The sequence below is a fragment of the Camelus dromedarius genome, chromosome 6 (genome assembly GCF_036321535.1).
Source record: "Camelus dromedarius isolate mCamDro1 chromosome 6, mCamDro1.pat, whole genome shotgun sequence".
In the NCBI taxonomy this organism is placed as follows: domain Eukaryota; kingdom Metazoa; phylum Chordata; class Mammalia; order Artiodactyla; family Camelidae; genus Camelus; species Camelus dromedarius.
In genome coordinates this window covers 39,109,074-39,135,780 of record NC_087441.1, presented here as the reverse complement: position 1 = coordinate 39,135,780, position 26,707 = coordinate 39,109,074, and the positions used below count along the sequence as shown (strand labels likewise).

At 32.1% G+C, this 26,707-nt stretch overlaps 1 protein-coding gene and 1 non-coding gene across 3 annotated transcripts in view; one reads left to right on the top strand and one right to left on the bottom strand.

Annotated features, from left to right (window-relative positions):
* KPNA5 (karyopherin subunit alpha 5) overlaps positions 1–20,883 on the top strand; it is a 34,992-nt gene extending 14,109 nt beyond the window's left edge. For both annotated transcript variants that reach the window (XM_064486747.1, XM_064486748.1), the window contains 7 exons: positions 3,074–3,173; positions 6,346–6,509; positions 8,515–8,593; positions 10,144–10,269; positions 10,877–11,004; positions 12,983–13,161; positions 17,459–20,883. In XM_064486747.1, the coding sequence (XP_064342817.1) occupies positions 3,074–3,173; positions 6,346–6,509; positions 8,515–8,593; positions 10,144–10,269; positions 10,877–11,004; positions 12,983–13,161; positions 17,459–17,646 (964 nt within the window). In that variant the 3' untranslated portion in view covers positions 17,647–20,883. The remainder of the gene's footprint in view (positions 1–3,073; positions 3,174–6,345; positions 6,510–8,514; positions 8,594–10,143; positions 10,270–10,876; positions 11,005–12,982; positions 13,162–17,458) is intronic.
* A 5,356-nt stretch (positions 20,884–26,239) lies between these two features.
* On the bottom strand, positions 26,240–26,342 carry LOC116154533 (U6 spliceosomal RNA). Its single transcript, XR_004138508.1, has one exon. It is a non-coding gene; the product is annotated as a U6 spliceosomal RNA (small nuclear RNA).
* Between the last annotated feature and the right edge of the window lie 365 nt (positions 26,343–26,707).

Sequence of the window (26,707 nt, the reverse complement as noted above, 5' to 3'; positions counted from 1 at the left end):
ACGGGTTTATTAATTTTGTCTTGGTGAGTTTAAATGTGTTTTCTAATTCATTTGATTCTCAGTAAATGTAAACCTTTTACTACTGTAAACTTTATATACTGATACGGCCTTGTTGTTTTCAATTCAACTTTAATTCATAATAAGCAAATCTGGAAAAGGTTGAACTTTCTCGTAATAATCCCATCAATACAAATAAAGAAAAATAGTATACATGACAGCTGGTCAACTACAGTCCTCAGGCCAGTTTTGGCCTACTCTGTATTTTTGAAAATTAAATTTTACTGGAACACAATCACATCAGTTTGCCTACTTAATGTCTATAGCTGCTTTCATGCTACATCAGCAGAGTTGAGTAACTGCAACAGAGAAAGGCCTGCGAAGCCTGAAGTATTTACTTGAAAAAGTTTGTCAAACCCTGATACATAGAATCAGTATAACTAATTTATTTCTAACCGAGTTATGGTTTTAGGAGGCCACAAAGACTCTTTGTAGGAAAACTTTTGGAACGTATTTTTTGTGTGTGTGATAAAATATACATAACATAAAATTTACTATTTTAACCATAGTAAACTATACAATTCAGTACCATCAAGTATATTCACAGTGTTTTGAAGCCATCACCACTGTCTAGTTTTAGAACTTTTTATCACCCCAAACAGAAACTCCAGTACCCATTAAGCTGTCACATCCCCTTTTTCATTGCCTCAGTCCTTCCAAACCACTAATCTGCTTTCTTTCTTTATAGATTTGCCTGTTCTGGATAGTTCATATAAATAAAATCATCCAGTATATGACCTTTAGTGTGTGGCTTCTTTCACTTAGCATATGGTTTTCAGAGTTCATCCATATTGTAGCACATATCAATACTTCCTTCTTCTTATGACTAAATGATACTCCATTGTATGGATGTACCATTTTTGTTCATCCATTCATCAGTTAATGGTCATTGGGTTGTTTCTACTTTCTGACTACTATAAATAGTACTCCTGTGAACATTCGTGTACAGCTTTTTGTTTGAACACCAGTTTTCAGTTCTTTTTAGGTATATACCTACTAGTGGAAATGCTGGATAATGTGGTAACTTTAACATTATAGGAAACACCAAACTGTTTTTCCATAGTAGCTTCAACATTCTACGTTCCCACCGGCAATGTATGAGGGTTCCGTTTCTCCACACTTCTCACCAACACTTCTTATCTATTATTCTGATTTAAGTCATCCTAGTGGGTATGAAGTGGTATCTCACGTTGCTTTAATTTACATTTCCTAATGATATTGAACATCTTTTCGTACATTTGTTGGTCATTTGTATGTCTTCTTTAGAGAAGTGTATATTAAGTCCTTTGCATATTTTTAAATTAAGTTATTTGTCTTTTTTGTTGTTGAGTTATAAGAATTCTTCATATATTCTGGATAGATTCCTATCAGATACATGATTTTAAAATATTTTTTGCATTCTCTGGGTTGTCTTTTCACTCTCTTGATGGTTTCCTTGATGCACAAAGTTTTTAATTTTGATGAAACCCAACTTATCTATTTTTTTCTTTTGTTGCATGACATGAGATGCATGTGGACATCCACTTGTTCCAGCATGACTGGTTGAAGAGACTATTTTTTTCCTATTAAATGGTCTTGACCCCTTGTTGAAAATGAATTGGCCATACTTATGTAGGTTTATTTCTGGATTCTTAAATTCTATTCCATTGATCTGTACATCTGTCCTTAAGCCAGTACCAAACTATTTTGATTACTGTAGCTTTTGTGGTAAATTTTAGAATCAGAAGGTGTGAGTCTTCAGTTTTCTTTAATATTTTAACTATTCTGGGTTCCTTGCAATTCCTTATGAATTTGAGGACTGACTTCCATTTCTGCAGAAATACCATTGGCTTTTTGATAGGGATTGCGTTGAAACTGTAAATCTATTTGCAGAGTATTGCTGTTTTAACAATATTAAGTCTTCCATTCATTAACATGCGATGTCTTTTAATATAATTAAGTCTTCATGAATTTTTTCAAAAATATTTTATAGTGTTTGGTGCTATTAATGTGATGTATTATATTGTTTGATAGTTGTACAATGAGCCATCTTTGCATTCCTGGGATAAATCCCGTTAGTTCATAGTGTATAATTCTAATATGTTGCTGGATTCAGTTTCCTAGAGTTGTGTTGAAGATTTTTCATGTGTATCTATTAGGAATATACATATATACTTGTGATGTCTTTGGCTTTAGTATTGGGCTAATGTTGGCTTTATAAAATGAGTTAGTAATGTTCTCTTCTATTTTCTGGAAGAGTTTAAGAAGGTTTTAATTCTTCTTTAATATTAGAATTTACTAATGAAGCCATCTTGTGCTGGCCTTTACTTTATTGGAAGGTTTTTGATTACTGGTTTAGTATCTTTAATTGTTACAGGTCTATTTTGATTTTTTGTTTCTCCTTGAGTCAGTTTGGTAGTTAATGTGTTGCTAAGGAATTTTTCATTTCTTTTGGATTATCCAATGTTTTGGCCTACAATTGTTCATGGTATTCTCTTAGAATTTTTTTTTTTTTTTCGGAGAGATCAGAAGTAACACTCCCACTTTCATTCCTAATTTAAGTCTTTTTTCCTTTGTCAGTCTAGATAAAGGTTTATGTTTTTTTGTTTGTTTGTTTCTGTGTGTAACTTTCAATTTAGTTCATTTTCTTTAATATTTTTCTATACTCTATTTCCTGAACTTGTATAATATACTACTTCCATGGTTTAAAAAAAGAAGTAATTTAATAATACTCCTTTTAAAATGTGTAGAAATAAATAAGTCAGTTTCCCGTGACACCATTTATTTCGAGCATGTTTTTATGTCTTGTAAGAATCCATTCATATCATATTTTAAAAAAGTTTTAAATAGAGCTGTGACATGTTTGTTTCTGGAAGAAATATAATGAATTTTTAAAACTCCTTTTTCCTATTTTACCAGGTCAGTTTGAATTCCTTATAAAATATATTGACAGTTTTTATGCTATGATAGTAGAAAATAGCTAAAGAAGAAAAATAAATGTGTAAAGTGACAATTTCTTTTTCCTTTTTCTTGGCAGGTTATTAACAAATTCAAACAGACTTACAACAACCAGAAATGCTGTGTGGGCCCTTTCCAATTTGTGTAGAGGCAAAAATCCTCCTCCAAACTTTAGTAAGGTATGAGTAAAATACACAAATTAAGGTATCTGTCTCCATAAGCTCTTGTCTCTTTATAATAGATTTTTAGAGACTGAAGGGACTTTATACTTTTTTTTTAGTAATTGTTTTTTTTAATTGACTAGACAGTATTTGCAAATATACAAAATCAAAAGATATACAGTGAAAAGGCTCACTTTATTTTCCACACAAAAACAGTCTGCCAAATATCTAAAACCAAATGAATATTAACACTCAGTCTTTCAAGTAAAAATGGTGTTCCTATGGGGAAAAAAATAGCTTATTCAGCATGCAACTAAAATGAGTGTTTTTTCTGGAGAACACCATCATACTTTAGTATGCAGAAATCCTCTAGGTATATTTCCCATTTTATCTCACAATATATTCAAAAGACATGTATTCAGTAGTTGAGATTAGTAAAATTAGGAATTGGTACTGCTTCTTCAAGGTGATTCTTCCTCCCCACTTTTAACTACAGGTGTGTAGAGGTGAAGGATATGAAGATATGTGGTGCATCTTGGTACCACTGCCTTGATTTGTGCTAAGGTGCTGATAATTATATCCACCATTGCTTTTATACCTTTAGTGCAAGTGTCAACAAAATGAAAAAGGCCAATTATCTGTTAGTATAATTATGAAAATAGTTTTGGCATTAAAGTCCTCCTGAAGGTTTCAGGAGTCACCCAAGGGTTCATGGACCACATTTTGAGAACCACTGACCTACACTACTTACTATCTATCTAATTCCCTCATCTCCTTTAAGTGCTCGCTTACAAGTCACCTGTTCCATGAACTCTACCCTGACAGCTATATTTAACAATCTATCACTGCCCCCTGCCACTGACCCCCATATTTTACTCTAATTTTTTCTCATCACCTTTTAACCTAATAAGTGTTTATTTATTTATTTTATATATATATAAATTTAAAAGAAACTTTCTTCCTCTAAAATATAAACTCCTTAGAGTTAGGAATCTTAATCTTTCGTTTATTTATGTATTTTAAACTCAGTGTGTGATGTCACATTAATGGGGCTTAAAACTTTTGTTAGGTAAATTTTCTGTGATTTTCTGAGAGTGATTCCTTATCAAATTTTTTGAAATTTTATTTCTACAATTATATTTTATATTCTTTAGAATTACTTTTTTGTGTTCTTTGCTGATCTTTACATAGAATTCTCTTCTGTTATGGATCTAGCAAATTGTCTTATTTTCCTGCTGGAGGCTCTTCTCATACATCTGATGATCCTTGACACTCTGGACATACTTAGGAGGCAGGCAGCTAAAAAGCTGACTGGAAGATGGGTGTGTAGGCTCATCATCTCATGGGCTTCATTGTAAAGTAATGAGGCTGCAAAACCATATTTCCTTTGAGGAACTCCACATTTCAGTGTGTTTTCTGAAACCGTTTTATTTCTTCAGAGACAGATTTTCCACTCTCCTGTTGGAAGGTAGATAGATTGGGTTGAGATACGGTGCAGGTAATACCACCGGAAATCTGGGAGCTGGGGTAGAAGGCTAGAAGTTTTCGATTCAATCAGTATGTAACTCTTTTACTTAATCTTTCTAGTTTCCAATGCAGTGCTTCATTTCAACCTCCTTTAAGCTCAATACCCCAAAGTTGAGTCCTGATAGTTCACCAGTTGTGGTCAGGATAAATGTCTACTGGACTGCTCAAAGATGGGATTTCTACTTCTGTTTCTTCTTTTCCTTGTTTCTGAGAAGACAGTAGGGCCAGGATTGTTTTCATTTTGCTTTTTTAAGACTAGGAATCTGTAGGAATTCATTTTTTTAGTCATTAAAATATATATATACACTGATGCTTTTAACTTGGAAATTTATATTTGCTTCAAAAAGCTGATACATTTCTCTGTTCAAGGAAGAGGAGATGGTAGGCAAGGGCAGAGGCATGATTGTTGGGGAAGGACCCACTTGATGCAGTTTCTTTTCACTAACTTACAGATGAATACATCTCTTTTGTAAGTGAACTGATTTCCATTCCTGGGCTCTAGGGTCATCCTTTAACAGGAAGGGCCCAACAGAGAAGATAAAGTATTTTTAGAATGTTATAGTTTATGTACTGGCAATATTTAAAATAGAGGTAAGGAGAAAATTCGTCTAAAATATTAGAACTTGAAAAAGCTGTCATCAGTTTTTATTTGTGGCATATCTAACATTTGATATAAAACTCTTATCTGATAAGAGACTCAGGATACATTAGGTTGCTGATTTTAAAAAGAACTTTACAGAATATAGAATCAGTTCTGATCATGGCAATAAGAGCCAACATCTGGGTGCTTACTGTGTGCCAGGCACTGTCCTAAGATGCTACATACATTCTTACTAATTTAACAGTACCATATTATCCTTGTTTTATAATTGAAAAAATTGGGGTTTAAGATATATTAGGTAATTTTCCCATGGTTACACAGCTAATGAATAGTGTTTGAACCTAGGTCTGTCTGATTTGAGACAGGAAGAAACATAGAATTTATCTAATTTAACCTTTTGATAGATTTGGAAACTGAGAGAGAGGTGAAGAGACTTGCTAACCTTATACTAGTTAGTTGTAACATAAATGTTAAAGGGGTTAAAATATCTATTGTTACGTGCTTTTTTAATTGAAGATTTAGGATTTCAGTACATTAACAAAAAGTACAGTTTATTAGTGACTTGCATTTAAAAACACGTCAGCTTTCTTTTTGTATTTTCTACACCTTTACTCATCAAATGATTGTTAGAGTTATTCCAGTAATGTACATGTAGTAAGGAAAGTGAGGTTCATTTAAGTTGGATTATATTCCATGATCATTGTATTAAGCACTGAACTGAAACGTTTTTACTTCTTTCAGTTTTGTTATACTTTTTTGGGGGGCTGTGTGTATGTATGATTTAGATATAGATGGGGAATCTCAAATATGTATTTAATTAGTTTTTAAAACTTTAAGTTTACCACATATCTTATTCAGTGTAAGATAAATAGGAATCATAATCATTTTCACATTTATATATAGTTTCCATGATCATAATTTTAAAACAATAGAATGTCTTATTTTCTCTGGAATTTTTGTAGCATTAAATTTTTATTTTAAACTGAGTAGAAACTATTTTCCTGAAGAAACTGTTTTAGATAGAGAAAAAAATTTTAATACTGACTCTTTCTTCCCTTCCAGATTTCACCTTGTTTAAATGTTCTGTCACGATTGTTGTTCAGCAGTGACCCAGATGTACTAGCAGATGTGTGTTGGGCCCTTTCTTATCTTTCCGATGGACCCAATGATAAAATTCAAGCAGTCATTGATTCTGGAGTCTGTCGAAGATTGGTGGAACTTTTAATGTAACTATAATTTATGGTTAATAAGTGTATGATTATGTATTAAGTTTAGCAATTAGAGTAATGGCCTTGTAAACATCTCAGGAGCCGCTGTCTTCAAGAAGCATTGAAAAGCTACCAACTCCATGTTGCAGAATAGCTGTAATACTGAGAATTTGACTCTTAAACTTGTTTCTTATATCCTCTCTTTGGGACTAATCAGTTTGTTAATGAATTTTACTAGCTTTAATCTCTTTATGAGTGGGAGGGACCTAATTCAGCAACTATTTATGGAATGCCTATTACTGGCCAGAGTGTTGTACAGTATATTAATGAAGTGTGGAACACAGTTCCTACTCTTACAGAACTAATAATCTAGTTAATTGCCCATTACAATAATTAATTTGTGTATAATTCTATGTAGTGAAAAACCGTTAGTATTTTCAGTTTTATTAAAGATAATGTTTCTCTTTGCTGAGCTATTATTGCCACCTTCTTTAAAAAGGACAGATTTTCTACACAGAGAAGTTGAAAACTTGTAAGAAAACTTGTTTAAAAAAAATATTATAGTTTCCTCATCCTCTTCTTTTAAAAAAATATATTCTCATTTTTCCTTTCTTCCTTTGCCAAAAAGCCATTAGCTAGGTCCAAACAAGGCAGATGGCACAAAGAAGAGTGGTCTGATAAGGGACTGTGGCCCTAGCTTGAGAACAGCATCTGAGGAGGGTGGGCAGGCAGATCAAACAAGGGTATCTTGAGGATGGACCCACTAGGGCCGAGCAGATAACCAGGCTGGAGATGGGCTTGGAGCCAGCACACTAGGGATGTCAGCCTAGCTGGATCTGAAGAGTGGTCATATAGAGAGAGATTATGATGATAGAAGCCAGCTTCTCATTCTTAGAGAATGGAGACATACATATAGAAGGGAGGAAAGCCAAAATAATCTTGTGGTATTAGAATTGGAGATACCATTGTGAACTCATGGCTTTCATCATAAAGAGATAATGTGGGAATAAATACATATGTAAGTGTGTGTGTCCCCTTAGAGGGCCTAAGAGCAGTGACAAATAACAAAATGAGCACACCAAATGCACAAATCTTAGTTTTTAAATGCTACTCTCCACCAAGTAGAGTAACAGGTTCTTGGAGAAATGACTTAATTTCAGAGCTGGTACTGAGAAAAGATAAGATGAACCCAGAAAGTAACAGGTGCTCAAAGAACAGAGAAATGTCACAAGGACACAGAGCCCACTTGAAGGGACTCCTACTGTTTAAACCCGGGATGAAATCAATTGTAGTAACATATTTTAACTTACTGAATAAAAGAGAAATCCATCAGTCCACACCAAAATGAGTAGAGAGAGCAATAGATAGAAAAGGCACATAGTTGAAATAAGAGTATTAGGAAATCATCACTGGCAACAATACTAATAACTATTAATAATTCATACAGTAAACATCAAGAGATGCTAAAACTGGTGAAAGTGGGTTAAGAAGTGGGATCTTACAGAGTCTAAAGTAATATTTCCTCACAAAATACTAATTATCAAGGGAAAAACTGTAATAATTAAAGTGAAGAAATCTGGGAGATACCATCTTAATTAAATGACCAGAGTTCAGTGCTACTGTAATGGAAAAAACAGATGCCATATGCTATCCAATAGAATGTAGTGAAAAGGCAGTAGCCTCTGTGATATCTCAGCCCAAAGCATGTAACTGGGTCTTAATCATGAGGAAACATTGAACAAAACCAAATAACTGGCTTGTGATTGTCAATGATGCCATGATCTTGAAAACCAAGGGAAAACTAAGGAACTGTTTTAAGTTGAAAGAGCCTAGAGAAAAGGGGTGCAACACATGATTCTGGATTAGGTTCTTTGTTGTAGTGATGTTACTGGGATAATTAGTAAAACTTGAATTGGATCTCTGGGTAAAGAATGCCCAAGAATTTTCTGTACTACTTTTGCAAATTTTCTGTAAATTAAAAATTTTTATTATAGAGTATAAGTTCATATTTTATTATTTTTAGGCACAATGATTATAAAGTTGTATCACCTGCATTAAGAGCAGTTGGTAATATTGTGACTGGTGATGATATTCAAACACAGGTGAGTTCAGACTTTAATACGATAAATTGGTATCATAATGGATTTGGGAAGTTTATCATGTTTCATACCACTTAATTATATATTAATCAGGATGTTAGCATTACCATAATTATACAGGCATCTGTAATGTGACAATAAGCATATTCTTGATAATAAGTGATCCACCTCAAATACTTGTATATGAAAAGCACTATCCTAGATCTGTAATGTTGTCAAGAAGTAGAAGCTAGGAGTTCGACTCTTGAGGGATTTACAGTTCAGTTGGGGAGAAAATGTATATTGAATCAAAGCAAAGTGCCCAGAATAGTATATGTTTGCTGACAGATGATTGGTCAGTCAATGCTGTAATTTTTTTTTTAAAATATCAGTATGCTGAGAAATCTTTAGATTCCATAAAGGAGTTGAAACTAAAGCTAAATCTTAAAAGCAGTAAAGAATTTCAGTAGATTCGAAGAAGTTTATGTGACCATAGATACAGAAGCAGACGTGTGAGTTTATTTAACAGACATTAAACTTGACTGGAAAAGAAACTGTTAATGAGATAGTGATTGATTATAAATAGGTTAGAAGTGAGGTTGGAAATGGAAGAGCTCTTTGTAATAGATTAAAGACCTAGATTATGAGAAAAGAAGGAAAGATAGCAGGGAAACATTTCCCAGATCGTGTGTGTGTGTGTGTGTGTCTGTCTGTCTGTCTGTCTGTCTGTCTTATTTTCTCTGTCTGCCTGTCTTGGAGGATGGTGAAGTGGCAGAAAAGATGTGATGTCAGATTGACTTCAGATCTGGGGTGGTCTTTCTTGAAAATAGAAACTTAAACTCTGTAACACATTAAATTCTCCTTTGTTTGCCATCATTAACTTTTTATTCTAATCCACATTCTTTCAGTTTTAATTTTTTAAAAGCAATATTTAGATACTTACCTTAGTTATTAAATAGTAGATCTTTAGTAATTGATAGTTATTAATTTAAAATAGCCTTTTAGAAGAGAATGCCCTTCTAAAATTACAGTTTTCAGCAGAATTTCAATGCACTGCTCCTTACATTCTTCACTAAGTAAACAATGTAAATCATTGTGGATATTGTGAAAATGGAACATAATTAATCTTGCAACAGAATAAAGCATGTAAAGGGACAAAGCAGAAAATACTTATTTACAAAAGAAAAATGAAACAGTAAAAATTTTAATGAAACAAATAGACTTACTATACAGACTAAGATTTCTTAACAGTTATAGAATTAGATGCTTTCAAACTGTTTGAGATATGGATTTTTTTTCCCATCAGTTCCTCTGGCAAAACTTAGATGTTGACCTGACCAGTCACTGAATCTCTCTTCAAATAGTTGTGCCAGTTGAACTTGGAGTATACGTGTAAACTTAAAGGACACACTTCTGAGTGTCCTGCTTATTTTCAGATTAGTGGGTTGAGAACAGAGCACTTCACTACACCAATATTAAACAAGCTTTAGCAAATTGGGAGGGTAGAAAACAGCAAATTTGCCTGCATTTTTTTTCAATTAAGTTTTTATTTCCATTTCTAACTTTTGGTTTAGGTAATTTTGAACTGCTCTGCGTTACCCTGTCTCTTACACTTACTGAGTAGCTCAAAGGAGTCAATCAGAAAAGAAGCCTGCTGGACTGTTTCAAACATTACTGCTGGAAATAGAGCTCAGATACAGGTAAATACCTTTCAGATCTGAGAAAGCAGGAAGGTCTCAGAAGTCATTTTGGACAAAATTTTATCACTAGTGTTTTTTAGTGAGTTAGTAAAAAAAATTCTTAAAGGTTTCTTGAAAGGTGTTTTAAAGAACTGGACTTTCTGGCTCTAACATAGAAACATTTACTTGTAGTAGGTATTCTAGTGAGGAATGGCAATTATAAATGTAGTTGCCAAGTACAGTGCCTGATACATATTGGTTAGTCTTTAAAAAGAATTTGAATTTCATTCTTTTAAGTATAAGTTAGGCAATGATCTTCCTGTCAGAGCTTTTAAATAATGATTCATTAGGGTCCTATCAAGCTCCTTGAGTCAGTAATTACTAATCCATTTTGACCAATTATCTGCCTGTGCTTTATCATCTTTAAAATTTATGTTTTGCTAATACATTCTTATCTTAAAAGGAAAGTATGTGAAAATTTGTTGAAAGATTGGAAATAAAATATTTCCAAAGGTATTTCAAAAAAGCCTGACATTTTAAAGCCAATGAGTTCCAAGATTTCTCTACTTCCTAATATTTTTAGAACAGTATTTGCTTTGATTATGTTATATAATTTTTATCTCCTCAGGCTGTTATAGATGCAAATATTTTCCCTGTTTTGATTGAGATTCTTCAGAAAGCAGAGTTTCGCACCAGGAAAGAAGCAGCTTGGGCTATAACTAATGCAACATCAGGAGGCACTCCAGAGCAGATAAGGTGTGAAACAGATGTTTTAACTTGTTTTTTAAATGTAAATGGGACAAAATTTGAAATAATACATACTTTTTATTTGTTGATGAAACAAAAACATTATTTCTAAGTCAGTTTTATAAGACAAATGTAATTCATAGATTTAAAGTGCTTTAAGCATGGTGCCTGAACATTAAGTTCTCTACTAAGATTAGCTTCTTTTATCATTGTTATTTGTAGTCATTACAATTTTTATTACCAGTGTTAATTCCTAAGTTTCTTTATATCTTGTGCTTTCACTATTTTTTCCTCCATAGCAGAAGTTCCACTTTACATTTCTGTAAAAGCCTGACTTTCTACAGAATCTTCTTGTTCTGAGAATCCCTTCATGAAACTCAGGAGTTTTTAGGTTTACTGAAGTGACTATTTAGGGAATATGTTCTAATGAATATTTGATTTATTTCCTAACTTATAAAACAAGAAGTCAGGCTGCTGTGCTGTTTTACAAATCACTTAGAGGATTATGAAATCTACTTATTAGGAGATCATTGTCTGTTACTGCCTTCATTTATACTATCATCTTGTTCTCTCAGATTCATATTTCTATTTGTTGGTAACAGCTATCCTGCCTTTTATTTTCTGTTCCCTTCGTTGCTTTAATCAGTATTTCCATTTCTTTTGTGTCATGAATACAGTCAATAATAAAACAAGATCTTTCATTTGTTCTAACTTGTATTTTTTTTTTTTTAATGTTAAATTATTTTTATCTGCTCTGGGGCCCAAAGTTTGTTTGTTCACCTATAAACAGTTGTATTTTTCCAATTACTTTTGTCATTGTGTCAATTCCGTATGTTATTCCTTAAATTTATTAGTATGAAGCAGGTGTCCAAACATAAATATTTTTCTAATCATTTTCACCACTTCATTAATTCTACTTATAAGGGAAGATGTTTTGATCTCAGATAAAATTCAGCATGCTTATCACTAATATTTGTTGAGTGTCTAATGTTGCCAGTTGTGCTAAGTCATTTCAGTTATTGAAAACCAGCAGTGCATCAGGTACTTTATGTATTTTATTTCCTTTAACTTTATAACTCTGTGAGTTACTTATTCATTCAACAAATATATTTGATCAATCACAGTAGAGTATATGGAAGGTATGCACATTTAAAAAAAAAAGATGGAAACCAACTTTTATTGAATGTATAGAGTATTCTCACAGCAACCGTCTGAGTTTGGTACTATTATTATTCCCACTTTAAGATGGAGAAACTGAGGCAAAGAGAAGTTACTCGAAGTCACACAACTAGTAATGAATAGAATTAGGACTTGAAGCTATGCAGTCTGGCTTCAGAGCATGTTGTTTACCTTTATGCTTAATACAGGCTTTTTGCCAAGTGAATAAATCAGTTACTTTAAAGAGCTAATAATAACTAGAAAAGGACAGAACATTAGGAAATGAGTGTAGTAATTTTTGTGATCATTATATATTAGAATTATTCACCACATGGCCTGTTTTGCTCCTATAAGCCTTCTATGCTTCTGAAACACAGCAAATGTTTTAGAACATTAGTTATGATTGTTTTTGTGGGAAATTTCCTGAAGTTTGATTTAAATGTCCCTTCTCCCTCTTCATTTCTACCTACTACCATATGACCTCATTTGTTACACAGGCTAACCTTAAAAAACAAAACCAAACTTTGAACCCACTATTCTTAGTGCTCATATGCCATGCAAAAACAAGTGTTAAGTACCAATTTGCTTGTATGTATATGTTTGTAATACCATTTGTTGCTAATTATGTTAAATTATGAAAATAGGAGAGTAAGAATTTTCAGGTTCCTATGTAAGTGAAGATTTCAATGTTCTTAATATTTAAGGTTGAATAGGAATACTTGTTTATATAGCATTTCACTGAAGAACATTTTCATATCATTGCTATAAATAATATTTAAGTCTTTAAAAATGTTTTTTCCCCACTTTTCTTTTTTTAATAACTCTGAAGGTATTTGGTAGCCTTAGGCTGCATTAAACCACTTTGTGACCTGTTAACTGTTATGGACTCTAAAATAGTCCAAGTGGCTTTAAATGGACTTGAAAATATTTTACGTCTTGGAGAACAAGAATCTAAGCAGAATGGAATAGGCATTAACCCATACTGTGCCCTCATTGAAGAAGCATATGGTAAGCAGTCAGTTAAAAGTTTATAACTACTATCAATTTTTTATTGAAATACAAGTGATATATTACATTGGTTTCAGATATATAACATGATGATTCAATATTTGTATGTACTGCTAAATGATCATAATAATTCTAGTTCACATCACCAAACATAGTTAAAATTTTTTTCTTGTGATAAGAACTTTTCAGATTTACACTCTTAGCAACTTAAATATGCAGTACACTATTATTAACTATAGTCCCCATGCTGTGCATTATATCCCCAAGGCTTATTTATTTATAACTGAACATTTGTACCTTTTGACAACCCCCTTCACCCATTTTGTCCAACCCCCACCTTCTGCCTCTGGCAACCACCAGTTTGTTCTCTGTATCTCAGAGCTTGTTTTTTTACTTGTTTTGTTCTGTTTTTTTTTAGATTCCACATATAAGTGAGATCATACAATATTTGTTTTTATCTATCTGACTTGTTTCACTGAGTATAATGCCCTTAAGGCCCCTCATCCATGTTGTTGCAAATGACAAGGTTTCTTTCTTGTTTATGGCTGAATAATACATTTTCTTTATCTGTTCATCTTTCAGTGGACACTTAGGTTGCTTCCATGTCTGAGCTATTGTAAAATAATGCTGAAGTAAACATAGGGGTGCATGTATTTTTTTAGTTAATGTTTTCATTTTCTTCAGATAAATACCCAGAAGTGGAATTGCTAAATCATATGGTATCTACTTTTAGTTTTTGAGGAATTTCCATACTGTTTTTCATAGTGGTTGCACCAATTTACATCCTCACCAACAGTGCACAAGGGTTCCCTTTCTCTGTATCATCACCAACACTTATCTCTTTTTGATAATAACCATTCTAACAGGTGTAAGGTGATATCTAATTGTTATTTTGATCTGCATCTCCCTGATGATTAATGATGTTGAGCATCTTTTTATGAAAAAATGTCTATTCAGATCTTCTGCCCATTTTTTAATCAGATTGTTTGTTTTTTGCTATTAAGTTGTTTGAGTTTTTTATATGTTTTGGATATTAAGTCCTTAACAGGTATATTATTTGCAAATACTTTCTCCCATTTCACAGGTTGCCTTTTCATACTGTTGATGGTTTTTTTCCTTTGCTGTGCAGAAGCTTTTTAGTTTGATGTAGTCCCACTTGTTTATTCTTGCTTTTTGTGGCCTTTGCTTTTCGTATCAAATTCAAAATCCAAAAAACTATCTCTAAGACTGATGTCACGGAGCTTACTGCCTATGTTTTCTTCTAGGAGTTTTATGGTTTCAGGTCATACATTCAAGCCTTCTATCCATTTAGAGTTAGTTTTTGTGGATGGTGTAAGATAATGGTCCAGTTTCATTCTTTTGCATGTGGCTGTCATTTTCTCAGCACCACTTGTTGAAAAGATTGTCCTTTCCCATTGTATATTCTTGGCTTATCATAAATTAATTAATCACATATGTGTGGATTTATTTCTGGGCTCCCTGTTCCATTCCACTGATCTGTTTATATGCCAATACCATACTCTTGATTATTATAGCTTTGTAATATGTTTGTAATCAGGGAGCGTGATGCCTCCAGCTTTGTTCTTCTTTCTCAAGATTTCTTTGGCTGTTTGGGGTCTTTTGTGGTTCCATACAAATTTTAAAATCATTTCTTCTATTTCTGTGAAAAATGCCGTTGGAATTTTGATAGGGATTTTATTGGATCTGTAGATTGCTTTGGGTAGTATGAACATTGTAACAATATTAATTCTTCTAATCCATGAGCACAGAATATATTTATTTGTGTCTTCTTCAATTTGTTTCATCATAGTTTTCATTGTTTAGGTCTTTCATGAACCTCCTTGGTTAGGTGTATTCCAGGGCATTTTATTCTTTATGATGCAATTATAAATGGGGTTGTTTTCTTTTTTTCTCTTTCTGATAGTTTATTAGTATATAGAACTGCAACAGATTTTTGTATATTGCTTTTGTATCCTGTGACTTCACTGAATTCATTGATTAGTTATAAGAGTTTTTTGTTGGAGTCTAGGATTTTTTATGTATAGTATCATGCCATCTGCAAATGGTGACAGTTCTATTTCTTTTCTGAAATGGACAACTTATTTTTCTTATTGCCTAATTGCTCTGGCTAGGACTTCTATTATTATGTTGAATAAAAATGAGAGTGGGCAATCTTGTCTTATTACTGATCTTTGAGGGAAAGCTTTCAGCTTTCCACTGTTGAGTCTGATGTTTACCTATGGGCTTGTCATATATGTTCTTTATTATGGTGTATACCCACTTTGTTGAGAGTTACTCAGTACTTAATTATCTACCATAGGCATTTTCCCCTCCAGTTCTATAAAAAATATTTTGTGTAACAGCAGTATAATATGGTTGAGTTTTTTTTTAAAGTTACCCTTAATCATGTTATCCTAACAATTTCTTTTCATTATTTGCCATCTTTTTTTACATTGCCTTTATGCACAAATACTTTGCATTGATATACTTCCAGTGCATGTATAGCTTTGTGTTCTATTTTAACATTTTGGAGAAATTTTACATTTGTACATAATTTCTGGATTTGTAATAGTGATGTAATGTTATAAACAGACAATGCTGCATGCTGTTCTATCCATTTTAAGTGTGGTTTTAGCCATACTGTTGTAGTTGACTATTAGTTAGTTTCCAATTTGTTTACCACTTTACATATGCCAAAATGACATCTTTCTGAATGTAGTATTTTTCTTCTGTTGAATTAATATTTGGGGATAAATTTTCTGGAATGTTATTGTTGAGTCTTAGGCACAAACTTCTTTTTAAGTTTTTTATAGGTTTTCTCACTTTACTTTCTAAAGGCATGTTACTTGGCAGTGTCACTGACAGCCTCTTGTTTTGTTGATTTTGCTGATTGAGCCAATGTAACACGGTACTGTCATGTTTCTTTTATGTTTTATTTCTATTTCTACATGAAATAAAACATAAAAGCAACTTGGTGCTTTTATTTCATGTAGAAAGTAGCATATATTTTCCATATGTTAGTGTATTTCCTCATCTCACTTGTTTGTTTACTGGTCTTTGTCCAGTTACCAATTTGTCTCTTTTTTGTAAAAATTTGAATTAATTTTTTCATTTAATATGGCTTTTTACCTTTTTATTTTAATAAAATAAACCATGTTTATTTATAATTAATAAATGATTCAATCTAATCTTCTGTTCCTTCAAAGTTTGCAGAGTCATTGTCCCCACAGAGATTAGATGAAGATTTTTTTTTTATTGGCTAAATTTTTCTAATTGAATTTTTAAAACATTTAACTCGCATGGAACTTATATTAGGATAAGGGATGAATCTAAGTTTTCCTCTTAGTATATTTCCATTTTATATGCACTTTCTGTTTTAAGTCCTATTGTATTGTATAGTGGATTCACACTTTTATTTGTGGTTCTTCAACCAAACCTGGGAGATCACTTTGCCTTTATTTCAAATTATATAATGTCACTGGTTAAGACATCATATAAATATAAGATATTAATCACTGATTAAAGAATATTTTCTTACTACAGTCATTATTTTTGACCTCAAGTTATACTGGGGTTTGGGCTTTATTCTGTGATTGGGTATAGATACGACTACTTTGCTTCTTCATTCTATCTGAAATAATATAATTGAAGAGGTTTAGCTGTAATTAAATGAAAAAGATTTTTAGCATCACTCAGATTTATATGTAGATTTTTTTTCTTGTAAGCAATAAAATAGAATGCTGTAGTTTCTCCTTATGCCATCAAATGGACTTTTTCAGTTTCACTTACAAGCTGTACTTACTGGATTTGTAAATAGTATTCACTTATTCCATATCGATACCCTCTGGCTCATTCTGTGAGACAACTTGTGTGTTAGTTTGCTCATGTTTTACTTTTTTGTTTGTTTTTGTTTTGTTGCTTTCCCTTTTTGTGCTTTTTACTTAGCACAGTTACTCTGGAAACAACTTGTGGAGTTACATAATCTAAATCTGTCATTTTAAAATTCAGAAACTATAGTACAGAGGAACCAAACTTATTTGGGCAAAATCACACAAAAGAGAGGTAGCATCTATGATCTTCCTACTCCACAGCCCATACTCTCAGCCCATATCACCCATAATCTCATTCTGGAAGTATAAGGCGTAAGTGTTGGCTATCAGTATGTGCAAAAATTAGATAAAAATAGCAGTCCGATTGTCAGGGGGCTGATGAATGCTATCAGTTCATTATTTTGATTTGAATATATGTTTAAATTTGAGTAAAAATTTTGTTTTTAAATTTATGCTGTGTATAATAGGTCTGGATAAAATTGAATTTCTGCAAAGCCATGAAAATCAGGAAATTTACCAAAAGGCTTTTGATCTGATTGAACATTACTTTGGTGTAGAAGATGATGACCCCAGCATTGTACCTCAGGTGGATGAAAACCAGCAACAGTTTGTATTTCAGCAGCAGGAAGCACCAATGGAAGGATTTCAACTTTAACTTGGTAAGAGCAAAAATTAATGGCTAAAAAGTGTAGCTTCAGATATTTCCCCTTTGTTGCAATGTCAGTAAGAATATTTGATGTGTTTTTTATATAGAACAAAAAAGAAAGAAGTTGATGCACTTTTAAAAAGCAAAACAAAAGTTTCCATTCAGATACAACCTTTTGTTATAGTTTTGGTTTTATTTTGGTGTGCCTGTATTTGTCTTTCATTGTTTTATCTATTTTTTGTATCTTTTTGTGAACAATTAAACTCATTATGAAATTATTTAATAGCTTAGGCCTAAAAAGGAGAACTTTGCTGAAGTATTACATAATGGTTCTGAATTTTTCTAGCATTTGTGGAAACTGCACATTAGCATTACAGCTGTTGATAACTGTATTTTGACTTGCCCAATCTCTACTAAATCTACCTCTCGAAGCAAAAACAAAACAAAAAGCTTCAGAAACATGAAATAGAGTAAAAGCTAAATTAGAAGGTGAAAATATCTATTACTTTAAATTATAAATCACTGTGCTGTAGGTTATACATTTGCAAAAATAATTACAACAGAAAACTTGTAAAAGTTATGTATAAAACAGAAGAAACATTGTACTGATAATCAATTAAAATGTGGCAATTGTGAAGATAGAAGCTGTTCTTCATATTGAACACATTAAAATGATCACACAACATTTAAATATTTGTTTTTAACATATAAATGCTATTATTATATTAGTATATTTTGTATTTTGACCAAATATGCTACCATTTTTTAAATAGTGTTTTATTATTTTTTCACTGCTCATTTTAAAGAGCATCATGATAGAAATGCCATCATGAATCTAAAGTAGTGCTGCTTAGCAAAAATAACACTGTAATTCTTTCTCTGATTTTTCAGAGCAGTAATTGAAATTTCACTTTCTGTGTAATAATGAACTTAGGTACTTGAATGGCAAAACTGTCCTGAAGAAATCACGTTGTTATGTGTTAAATTTTATCAAATGCACTTAATGTTTGGACACTAAAGGATGATAATAATGAAAATTGCTAAGGATTCTTTAATTGGTTGAAATCTGTATTAGGATTCCCCCCCCCCCCTCCGCTTTGGTAATACTCAGAAGGTCATACTGCTGCTTGTTATGAACCAGTGTATTAGATTACATTTGTATCAGATTGGTCAATATAATGAATGTGTTTATGTATTAACAGCAAAAACCTCTTCATACTGTGAAACTTAAAAAAAAAGTTTCAATAGAAAAATTATATATATTTATTTATAGATACACATGTGTGTGTTATTCTCACATACTAGTTAGTTTTCTAAGCAGATATGGTACTGTTGAACTGTCTTTTCATTTATGAGTCTATTTACATTTCCATTTATATATCTGCAATATTTATTTAAAAATTAGTTTACTGCTGTTTTAAGATGGGAACTAAAAGCATTTTTGATATGATTCATAGTCTATTCTGTAAAGAAGGATTTCATTTATGATAGCATTTATAATGTTTCTGCTGGAAATCAGAGGCATGTTTCAAGAAGAAAATGTATATAGGAGTACTTTTAAATAGTATGACACTTTGTAAATTATATGTCATGAAACAAAGCTTTTGGCAAGACACTTAAAACCTACAGCTACGGAATACAGGTTTAAATGGTGTCCATAATGCTGACTGTATCTGCCAAACCTCTTTTATATTGTTAAGTAGAGGATTGTATCTGTGCCCTTTTTATTATAGTAGAAGTTACAAAGTTCAGGATAAAAAGTGTTTCTTTTGCATTATGTATATTCAAAAGAACAGGGTAGTTATATTAAAGATTACCAAGTTGATGGTGAATTTATCAGATAAACACTTTTTTGTGATGCAGATTGTTCTAAGTATCAGGTGACAGGGTATTCCAGTCTTTCTAATCAATTGAACTTGATAATGCAGCATAATTCATAAACTGACCAGCTGTGCCTGCTTTTATTTTGAGGACCCTGTAGTCACATTAATAAATCTCTAAGCCAAGTCTTTCAAAGAAAATAGTTCTTATAGAAGGAAAAATAATAGAATGAACTTTGAGGGGAGGATTTTTAAATTTTTGTCAGTAAACCAAGCAAGCATTCTATCTCTGAATACAGAATATGAACATATTTTAAGCATTTAAATACAAAATTATATTTAATTCATTGAATCTGTTACTTGGGTAATTAATGTGATTAGATTTGAATGCAAGGGGCAATATGTAATAGTTGGGACCAGCTATTGGTATGGTGATGAGTTTACTGAACTAGCAAATACTTTGTAAAAAAAATTTTTTTTAATATGACTACTCTTTTCAGATGTACTATATAAAATGCTCCAAAATGTATTTTCATTAATCTTCACTGACCCTTGTAGAAAAAAATTTTTTTTAACTTGCTTTCCTAAGATTTACTATATTTAAATCCGAGAGAAACTGTGCCAAAAAAAAAAGAAAAAATTAAAACATGTTGTGAAGGGCAACGCATGCAACATTAATGCAGAAATCAAGAAAATACTTGAAAGAGTCCTTTACATTTATTTAATTAAATTTGGTGTTTTATTTTTGTCTGAATTTGAATTTTTACTAGTTAATCTATGCAATTATACTTACTTGTTTTATATTTGTAAGTACTTGACTCAGTGACCTGGGTTTTTTTTACTATAAGTTTTATTTTGAAAGGTGTTCCTAGAACTTAATTTTTAGTGTCATTTTGTTCACTTACTGGTAGCTCTAGAACAAGAAAGCAAAAAACAAAAACAAAAGTAAAATCTGCTGGCACAGAAATAACATACCATTTGGTAACCGTAAAATCTATTTGCAGATGAAGGTTGATTTGTTGGATAAAGGACTTTTGTTGGACAAAGCATTACCTTTGCCTTCATATTTTTTCTTCTCTTAAGAAGGAGCATTATGGAAAAAGTAATTATAATGCAAAGTCTTAGTGGATTTTTGTTGCTGTTGTAAATTCAGTCTACTGGCTGCTTTGTGAAACTGTGGAATCAAAGTATTTGTTGTTAATCTTTACTCATTTTAGTTCATAGCATTATTGTTTTATGAAATGTGACATATTAGGAGCCAGTGTGATAGGGCTGTAAAAGGATAATGCATCTTTAAATTCTGACTGAGAAATGGGATGAGGGGAAGATACTCTTGCATAAATAAACCAACATTTGAGTAGTATGCAATATTATGAAATGTTACAGCACTATATTAAAAATAATAAAATACTATTTTACAATTGCATATATCTAAGTGTGTCTGTTTCATTTGTTCTTGTTTATGTTTGTATTTCTAGCAGAGCAAAAATAGATGCCTTTACTGATTAAAATTCCATCCCCTTTCTAAAACCAATAAGATTTTGTTTGTAGCATTATCTGACAAAGTGACTAACCTGGTTTCCTAGCAAGCTGCATAAGCACCCAGTAGGTGGCTTCCCAGGAAGTCTCACTGGTGCCCCAGAAGGCTTCCAGAGAGCCTCAAGGACACCTCAGGGGGCAACGTCACAGTGAAGTTAAACAGCACCTTGTAAGCAACTTTCTAGGGAGTTCCTCTAGCCTTCCTGTCAGCAACTTCCTGGTAAGGTTTGTTGGCACCTCAGAGGAAGTTTTCTGCTTGCCAGCCTCAGCCTGGGGCACTTCAAAAAACTCTTCTGCCATCCAGTTGATGCTACACACCAAGGGGTCTGAATCTTAGCCTTGGAGAAGGGAGTCCTCTTCCTTCTTGGGTACTACTTTGCCTCAGAGGTAATGGCTGTTCCCTACATCTGCTATTCCTGTTACTCATCAGACTCCTCTTTAACTCTTAGTAGCTAATCCTTTATAAGTAATCTTTCTACATTAAACTCTCCCTGTTCAAATAACTGTTGTTTTTGTCTTTTGGCTGGACCCTGACTGATACACCCAACATGGTCATGATGTGTATACTTTTTACACGTTGCTGTGTTTGGTTTGCGAGTGTAATATTTTTCCTCGAGGATTCTTGGTGCATATGTTAATATATGAACTTGGCCTACATGTTAAAATTTTTATACTGACCTTTCAGGTATCAAGGACATGCTACTTTCTTTTTTAAAAAGCAGTTTTATTTAGATATAATTCACATATGTACCATATAGTTCACCCACTTCAAGTGTACAGTTCAGTAGTTTCTATATGCATAGAGATGTGTAACTAGCACCACAGTCAACTATACACCATTATATTTTGGAACTGGCTTTTTTCATTTAGTGTAATATTTTCATTGTTCATCCATGTTGTAGTATTCCATTTCCTTTTTATTACTGAATAATATTTCACTGCATGGATATAATACATTTTATTTATCCATTCATTGTTTGATGGACATTTGAGTTGTTTCCACCATCTGGCTATCATGAATTTACCTCTTTATCAAATGGCCCTCTTTATCTTTGGTAATATTCTTTGCTCTGAAATCTACTTTGTCTGATATTAATATAGCAACTTCTGTTTACTTTCGATTTGTGTTAGCGTGATATATCTTTTCCAGCCTTTTACTTTTGATTACTTGCTTCTTTATAAAGCAGTCTTCTTGTAGGCAACATATGGGTCTTGCTTTTTTATTCTGACAATCTTTGCATTTTAATTGGAGTATTTAAATCATTAAAAATTACTGTGATTATTGAATTGAGTTTAGATCTACCATCTTGCTATTTGTTCCATTTGTCCCATTTTTGTCTTCTTTTTCATCTTTTTCTGACTAGTTTTGGATTAACTATTTTTTGATTCCACTTTATCTCCTTTGTTGGTGATATATAATGCTTTGTTTTTGGTTTTTATTGGTTGTGTTAGGGCTATAAAAATAGGCATTTTAAACTTACTCTACTCTCAAATAATATAAAAGCATATCACATATAGCACTGTACTTTCCCTTTGAGCACTTGAAATGTGGCTAGTATCACTGAGAAACTGAACTTTTAATATTATTCTCATTAAGTTAAAGTTTTAAACTGACAGCTTTACTCAGCTATTGGAAAACTTAACTATATTTGGAACTTGAGTCTGTGAACCTTGTTTTTTTGCTATAAATTTTATGAAATCTAAATATAGACTAAGTATTTCCAAAACACCAAGTTTTAAAGATTTAAAAAGAAAAAAATAAAATACTTTATTAATAATTTTTATATGATTACTTGCTAAAATAATATTTTGGACATAGTGGATTAAGCAAAATACTCTATGAAAATTAATTTCACTTATTATTTTGACTTTTTACCATGGCTGTTAGGAATTATAAATTTACCTATATGGCATTTTTTTTGTATTCATTCAACACTGGTATAAGAAGCTTAATACAGTATACTTTCATTTTCTCCCTCTCTGCCTTTGTGCTATTGTCAGATATTTACTTCTACATGTTATAAACTCCACAATACATTTTTGAAATTTTGCTTTAAATAGCCAGTTTTAAAAGGTTTAAACAAACAAAGTTTTTTTAAATATTTGCCCACGTAGTTACCATTTCTAGTGTTCTGCAGTTCTTTGTATAAATCTAGATTTCAGTCTGGTATCATTTTCCTTCTACGTGAAGGACTTTTATATTTTTGTGTTGTAAGTTTGCTAGTGAGCAATTCTGTTAGCTTTTGTATACAAGCCTACATAAATCTTTACCTTCACTTTTGAAATACATTTTTATTGGGTATAGAATTCTAAATACATTTTGTTCTCTCAAGATGTTGCTCCACTGTTTTCTTACTTGCCTTTTTTCTGACAAGAAATTTTCTGTTATTCTTTTCTGCTTTCCTTTATATGTACTGCTAACTTTTTCTCTGGTTGCTTTAAAAAAAATTTTTGTCATTGATTTTTAGACAATTTGGTTAAGACGTGCCTTGTGCTTTTTTGTGTGTTTCTTCTTGCATTTGGCTGAGATTCTTGGGTTTGTGAGTTTATAGTTTTCTCCAAATTTGAAAACATTTCAACCATTATTTCTTCAAATATTTTTTAAATTTCCAGTTCCACTTATATTAGGCTGTTCAAAATAGTCATACAGCTTACTGATGCTTTGTTCATTTCTTTTTCAGTTGTTTTTCTCTGTGTGTTTCATTTTGTAGTTTTCATTGCTTTGTCTTCAAGTTCACTAATCTTGTATTCTGTTGTATCTAATCTGCTCTTAATTTCATTAGTGTATTTTTCATATGAGACTTTGATTATTTCTAGAAGTTCTATTTGGGTCTGTTTTATATCTTCCATGTTTCTTCTCATCATGCTCAAGGTTTCCTCTACTGTAGGAATATAATTATAGATGTTATATTATCCTTGTCTGCTAATTCTATCTGTGTCCTTTCTTGGTCTTTCTTTTTATTGATTTTTCCCTTATTATGGTTTGTATTTTACATTGGTGTGCATTTTTTGCATGTCTAGTAATTTTTTATTGGATATCAGACATTGTGAATTTTACTTTGTTGGCTACTACATACTGGATTTCATATATATACGAGTGTATGTATGTGTATATATATATATGCTTTGTTATGGGATAAATTAAGTTACTTGGAAGACAATTTGACCTTTGCATAAAGACTCACTTTTAAACTTTGTAAGGCAGGCACAGAACAGCCTTTATTTCACTGCTGAAGTGGTACCATTCTTAGTGCTCTGCTACTCTGTCAAATAGAAGGGTTTCCACTTTGGTGGGATTCAAACTATTCTTGTCTATGTGTGAGCTCCAAAATTTGTTTCTCCTCCTTCTCTCAGGGGGTTCTTTTCACGGTCTGGAGACGTAGTCATGTGTGATCATCAATACTCAGCTGAAGATCTCGAGCTATCTGTGCAGCTCTATCACCTTGATACTGGGTAAATTCTGGTTGTTGTATCTTCCCTGGACTCCCAACTCTTTCTCCTCAACTCAGTGACTTCTAGGTTCCACACGAGTTTCCCTTCTACGCCCTGCCCTCTTGAAACTTTCTAGGCAGTAAAGCGGAGCAACAATACGGCCCAACTAATTTATTTCCTCTATTTCATAGATGACTGTTCTGTGCCTGATGTCAAGTGTCTGGATACTGTCAGTTCATATTTTTGTCTGATTTTTTAGTTTTTTCAAGCAGAAGAGTGAATCTTGTCTCTATGATTCCACTTTGGCCAACTAAAAGATGACATACCAATTTATAATGTTCTTTTGGCTTCATCCCTTTTATCATTTCTAATATTGTTTTCTTACACTTTTTTTTATCTTGATGAACTTGCCAAATTTGGTTATACTGATCCTCTACATTCTATGTTTGCATTTACTTCATTAATTTCTGCTCTTAATTTTATAATTTCCAGTATTTTATTGCCTTTGGATTTATTTTATTTTTTTCTAATTTCTTAGAGATGTTTAACACATTCATTTTAAACCTTTCTTTTCTAAGAAAAACATTTTGTGATGGTAACATTTTACTTTTAAATACCACTTTAGCTGCATTCCACAAGTTTTGATATATAACTTTTTCTTATTCAGCTCTAAGCATTTTTAAACTCCCATTATGATTTACTCTTTGACCAAAGAGTCATTTAATAATGTGTTTTTAAATCTTTAAAATTTAAAAAAATACCATTAATTTCTAAGTTGTGATGAAATTACATGTAGTTTGAAAGTTGATGAAATGTGCTTTATAGTCTAGTATGTGCTCAGTTTTAGTGAAATGTTCCATGCATGCTAGAAAAGAATGTGTATTATTCACATATTTAATATCTTTACTAGTTAGCTTAATTTGTCGGTGTCTTAAGAGAGGTGTGTTAAAATTTCCCAAGATGATGGTAGGTTTGTTCATTTTTTCCTAGGAGTTCTGGCATTTTCAAAATGTGTTTAGATACTACATTATTTTGTACATAAAAATTTAGGATTAGTGTATCATTTTTTCACATTCAGATGAGAATCTGTATATTTATGTGCTAAAATAATAGAAAAATAATTATTACAAAATTGATATTTTTCAGGTTACATGATAGGTGAATTTAAATAAAACAAATTAGTTGAAACTTACTTGAAAATGTTTTCCCTTTTAGTGTTTGTGGTGAAATGACCTAAAGGCTGAAGTTACAGCAGTCTTATGTCCAGATGAAAAATATAATCAGAATGAAAGGTCAAGCAGGGTTTCCATGGTGAAATCCTTGTACAGGTGCACCAAAGTATGGCCACCATCCAAAGAGACAGACGGCAGATGGAATGGAAGAGTATGAAACCTTTTGTCTAGGATTTACTATGTTAAAAAAAAAAGGTGACATGGAATAGATTGGTTAATAAAATGATGTAACTGAAGGGAAAACAGGATTCACAATAACAACAAAAAAGCCTTGTTCTCAATCCCCTACTCCCTGTGGCCTCAATTTCAGAATAAGAACATTTACTTCATGTATTAATCTTGTATGCTGTTTATGAAATAGGCAAGGTAAATATTTTTCTTTTCTTCTTGAACCACAGAAGTAACTAATTTCTCACCCATAGACAAGTGCTAGTCACTTGTGTTTATAAGTTTAAGATGTATGGCATAATGATTTGCCTTACATATATTGTGAAATGATTACCACGGTAAGTTTAATTAACATCCGTCATCTCAGGATACAAAAAGAAAAAGAAAAAATAGTTTATTTCCTTGTGATGAAAAAATATGGAATGCTTCAGGAATCTGCATATCACCCTTGCACGGGGGCCATAATCTTCTCCATTTTGTAGGATTTTAGTATATGTGCTGCCGAAGCAAGCACTACTTTACTTTCACTGTACATTTATCTTTAATGAAAAAGAAAACAAAAGCTGGTCAAGCACAAGTTGTCCAAGCAAGTGAACTCAAATCTGTCTGTCATGTCTGATGCTATAATCTCGTACATAAATTTTTAAATTCACTGGCTGCTTTACATATATGGTATCTCTTTTAATAGCTGAGGAGCCCAACCCTGCAAAGTGGTTATAATTACATTTAGTTTATAAATAAATAAATAGCTTAGACTTTGAGTGATTTGCTTCACTCAAATGGCTAGAAAAGGCAGAGTCAGTATTCAATTGTATATTGCTTCCAAAGAGAGACTTTAATGTTTCCTTTGTTAACTATGGCAATGGCATTGTTTGATGT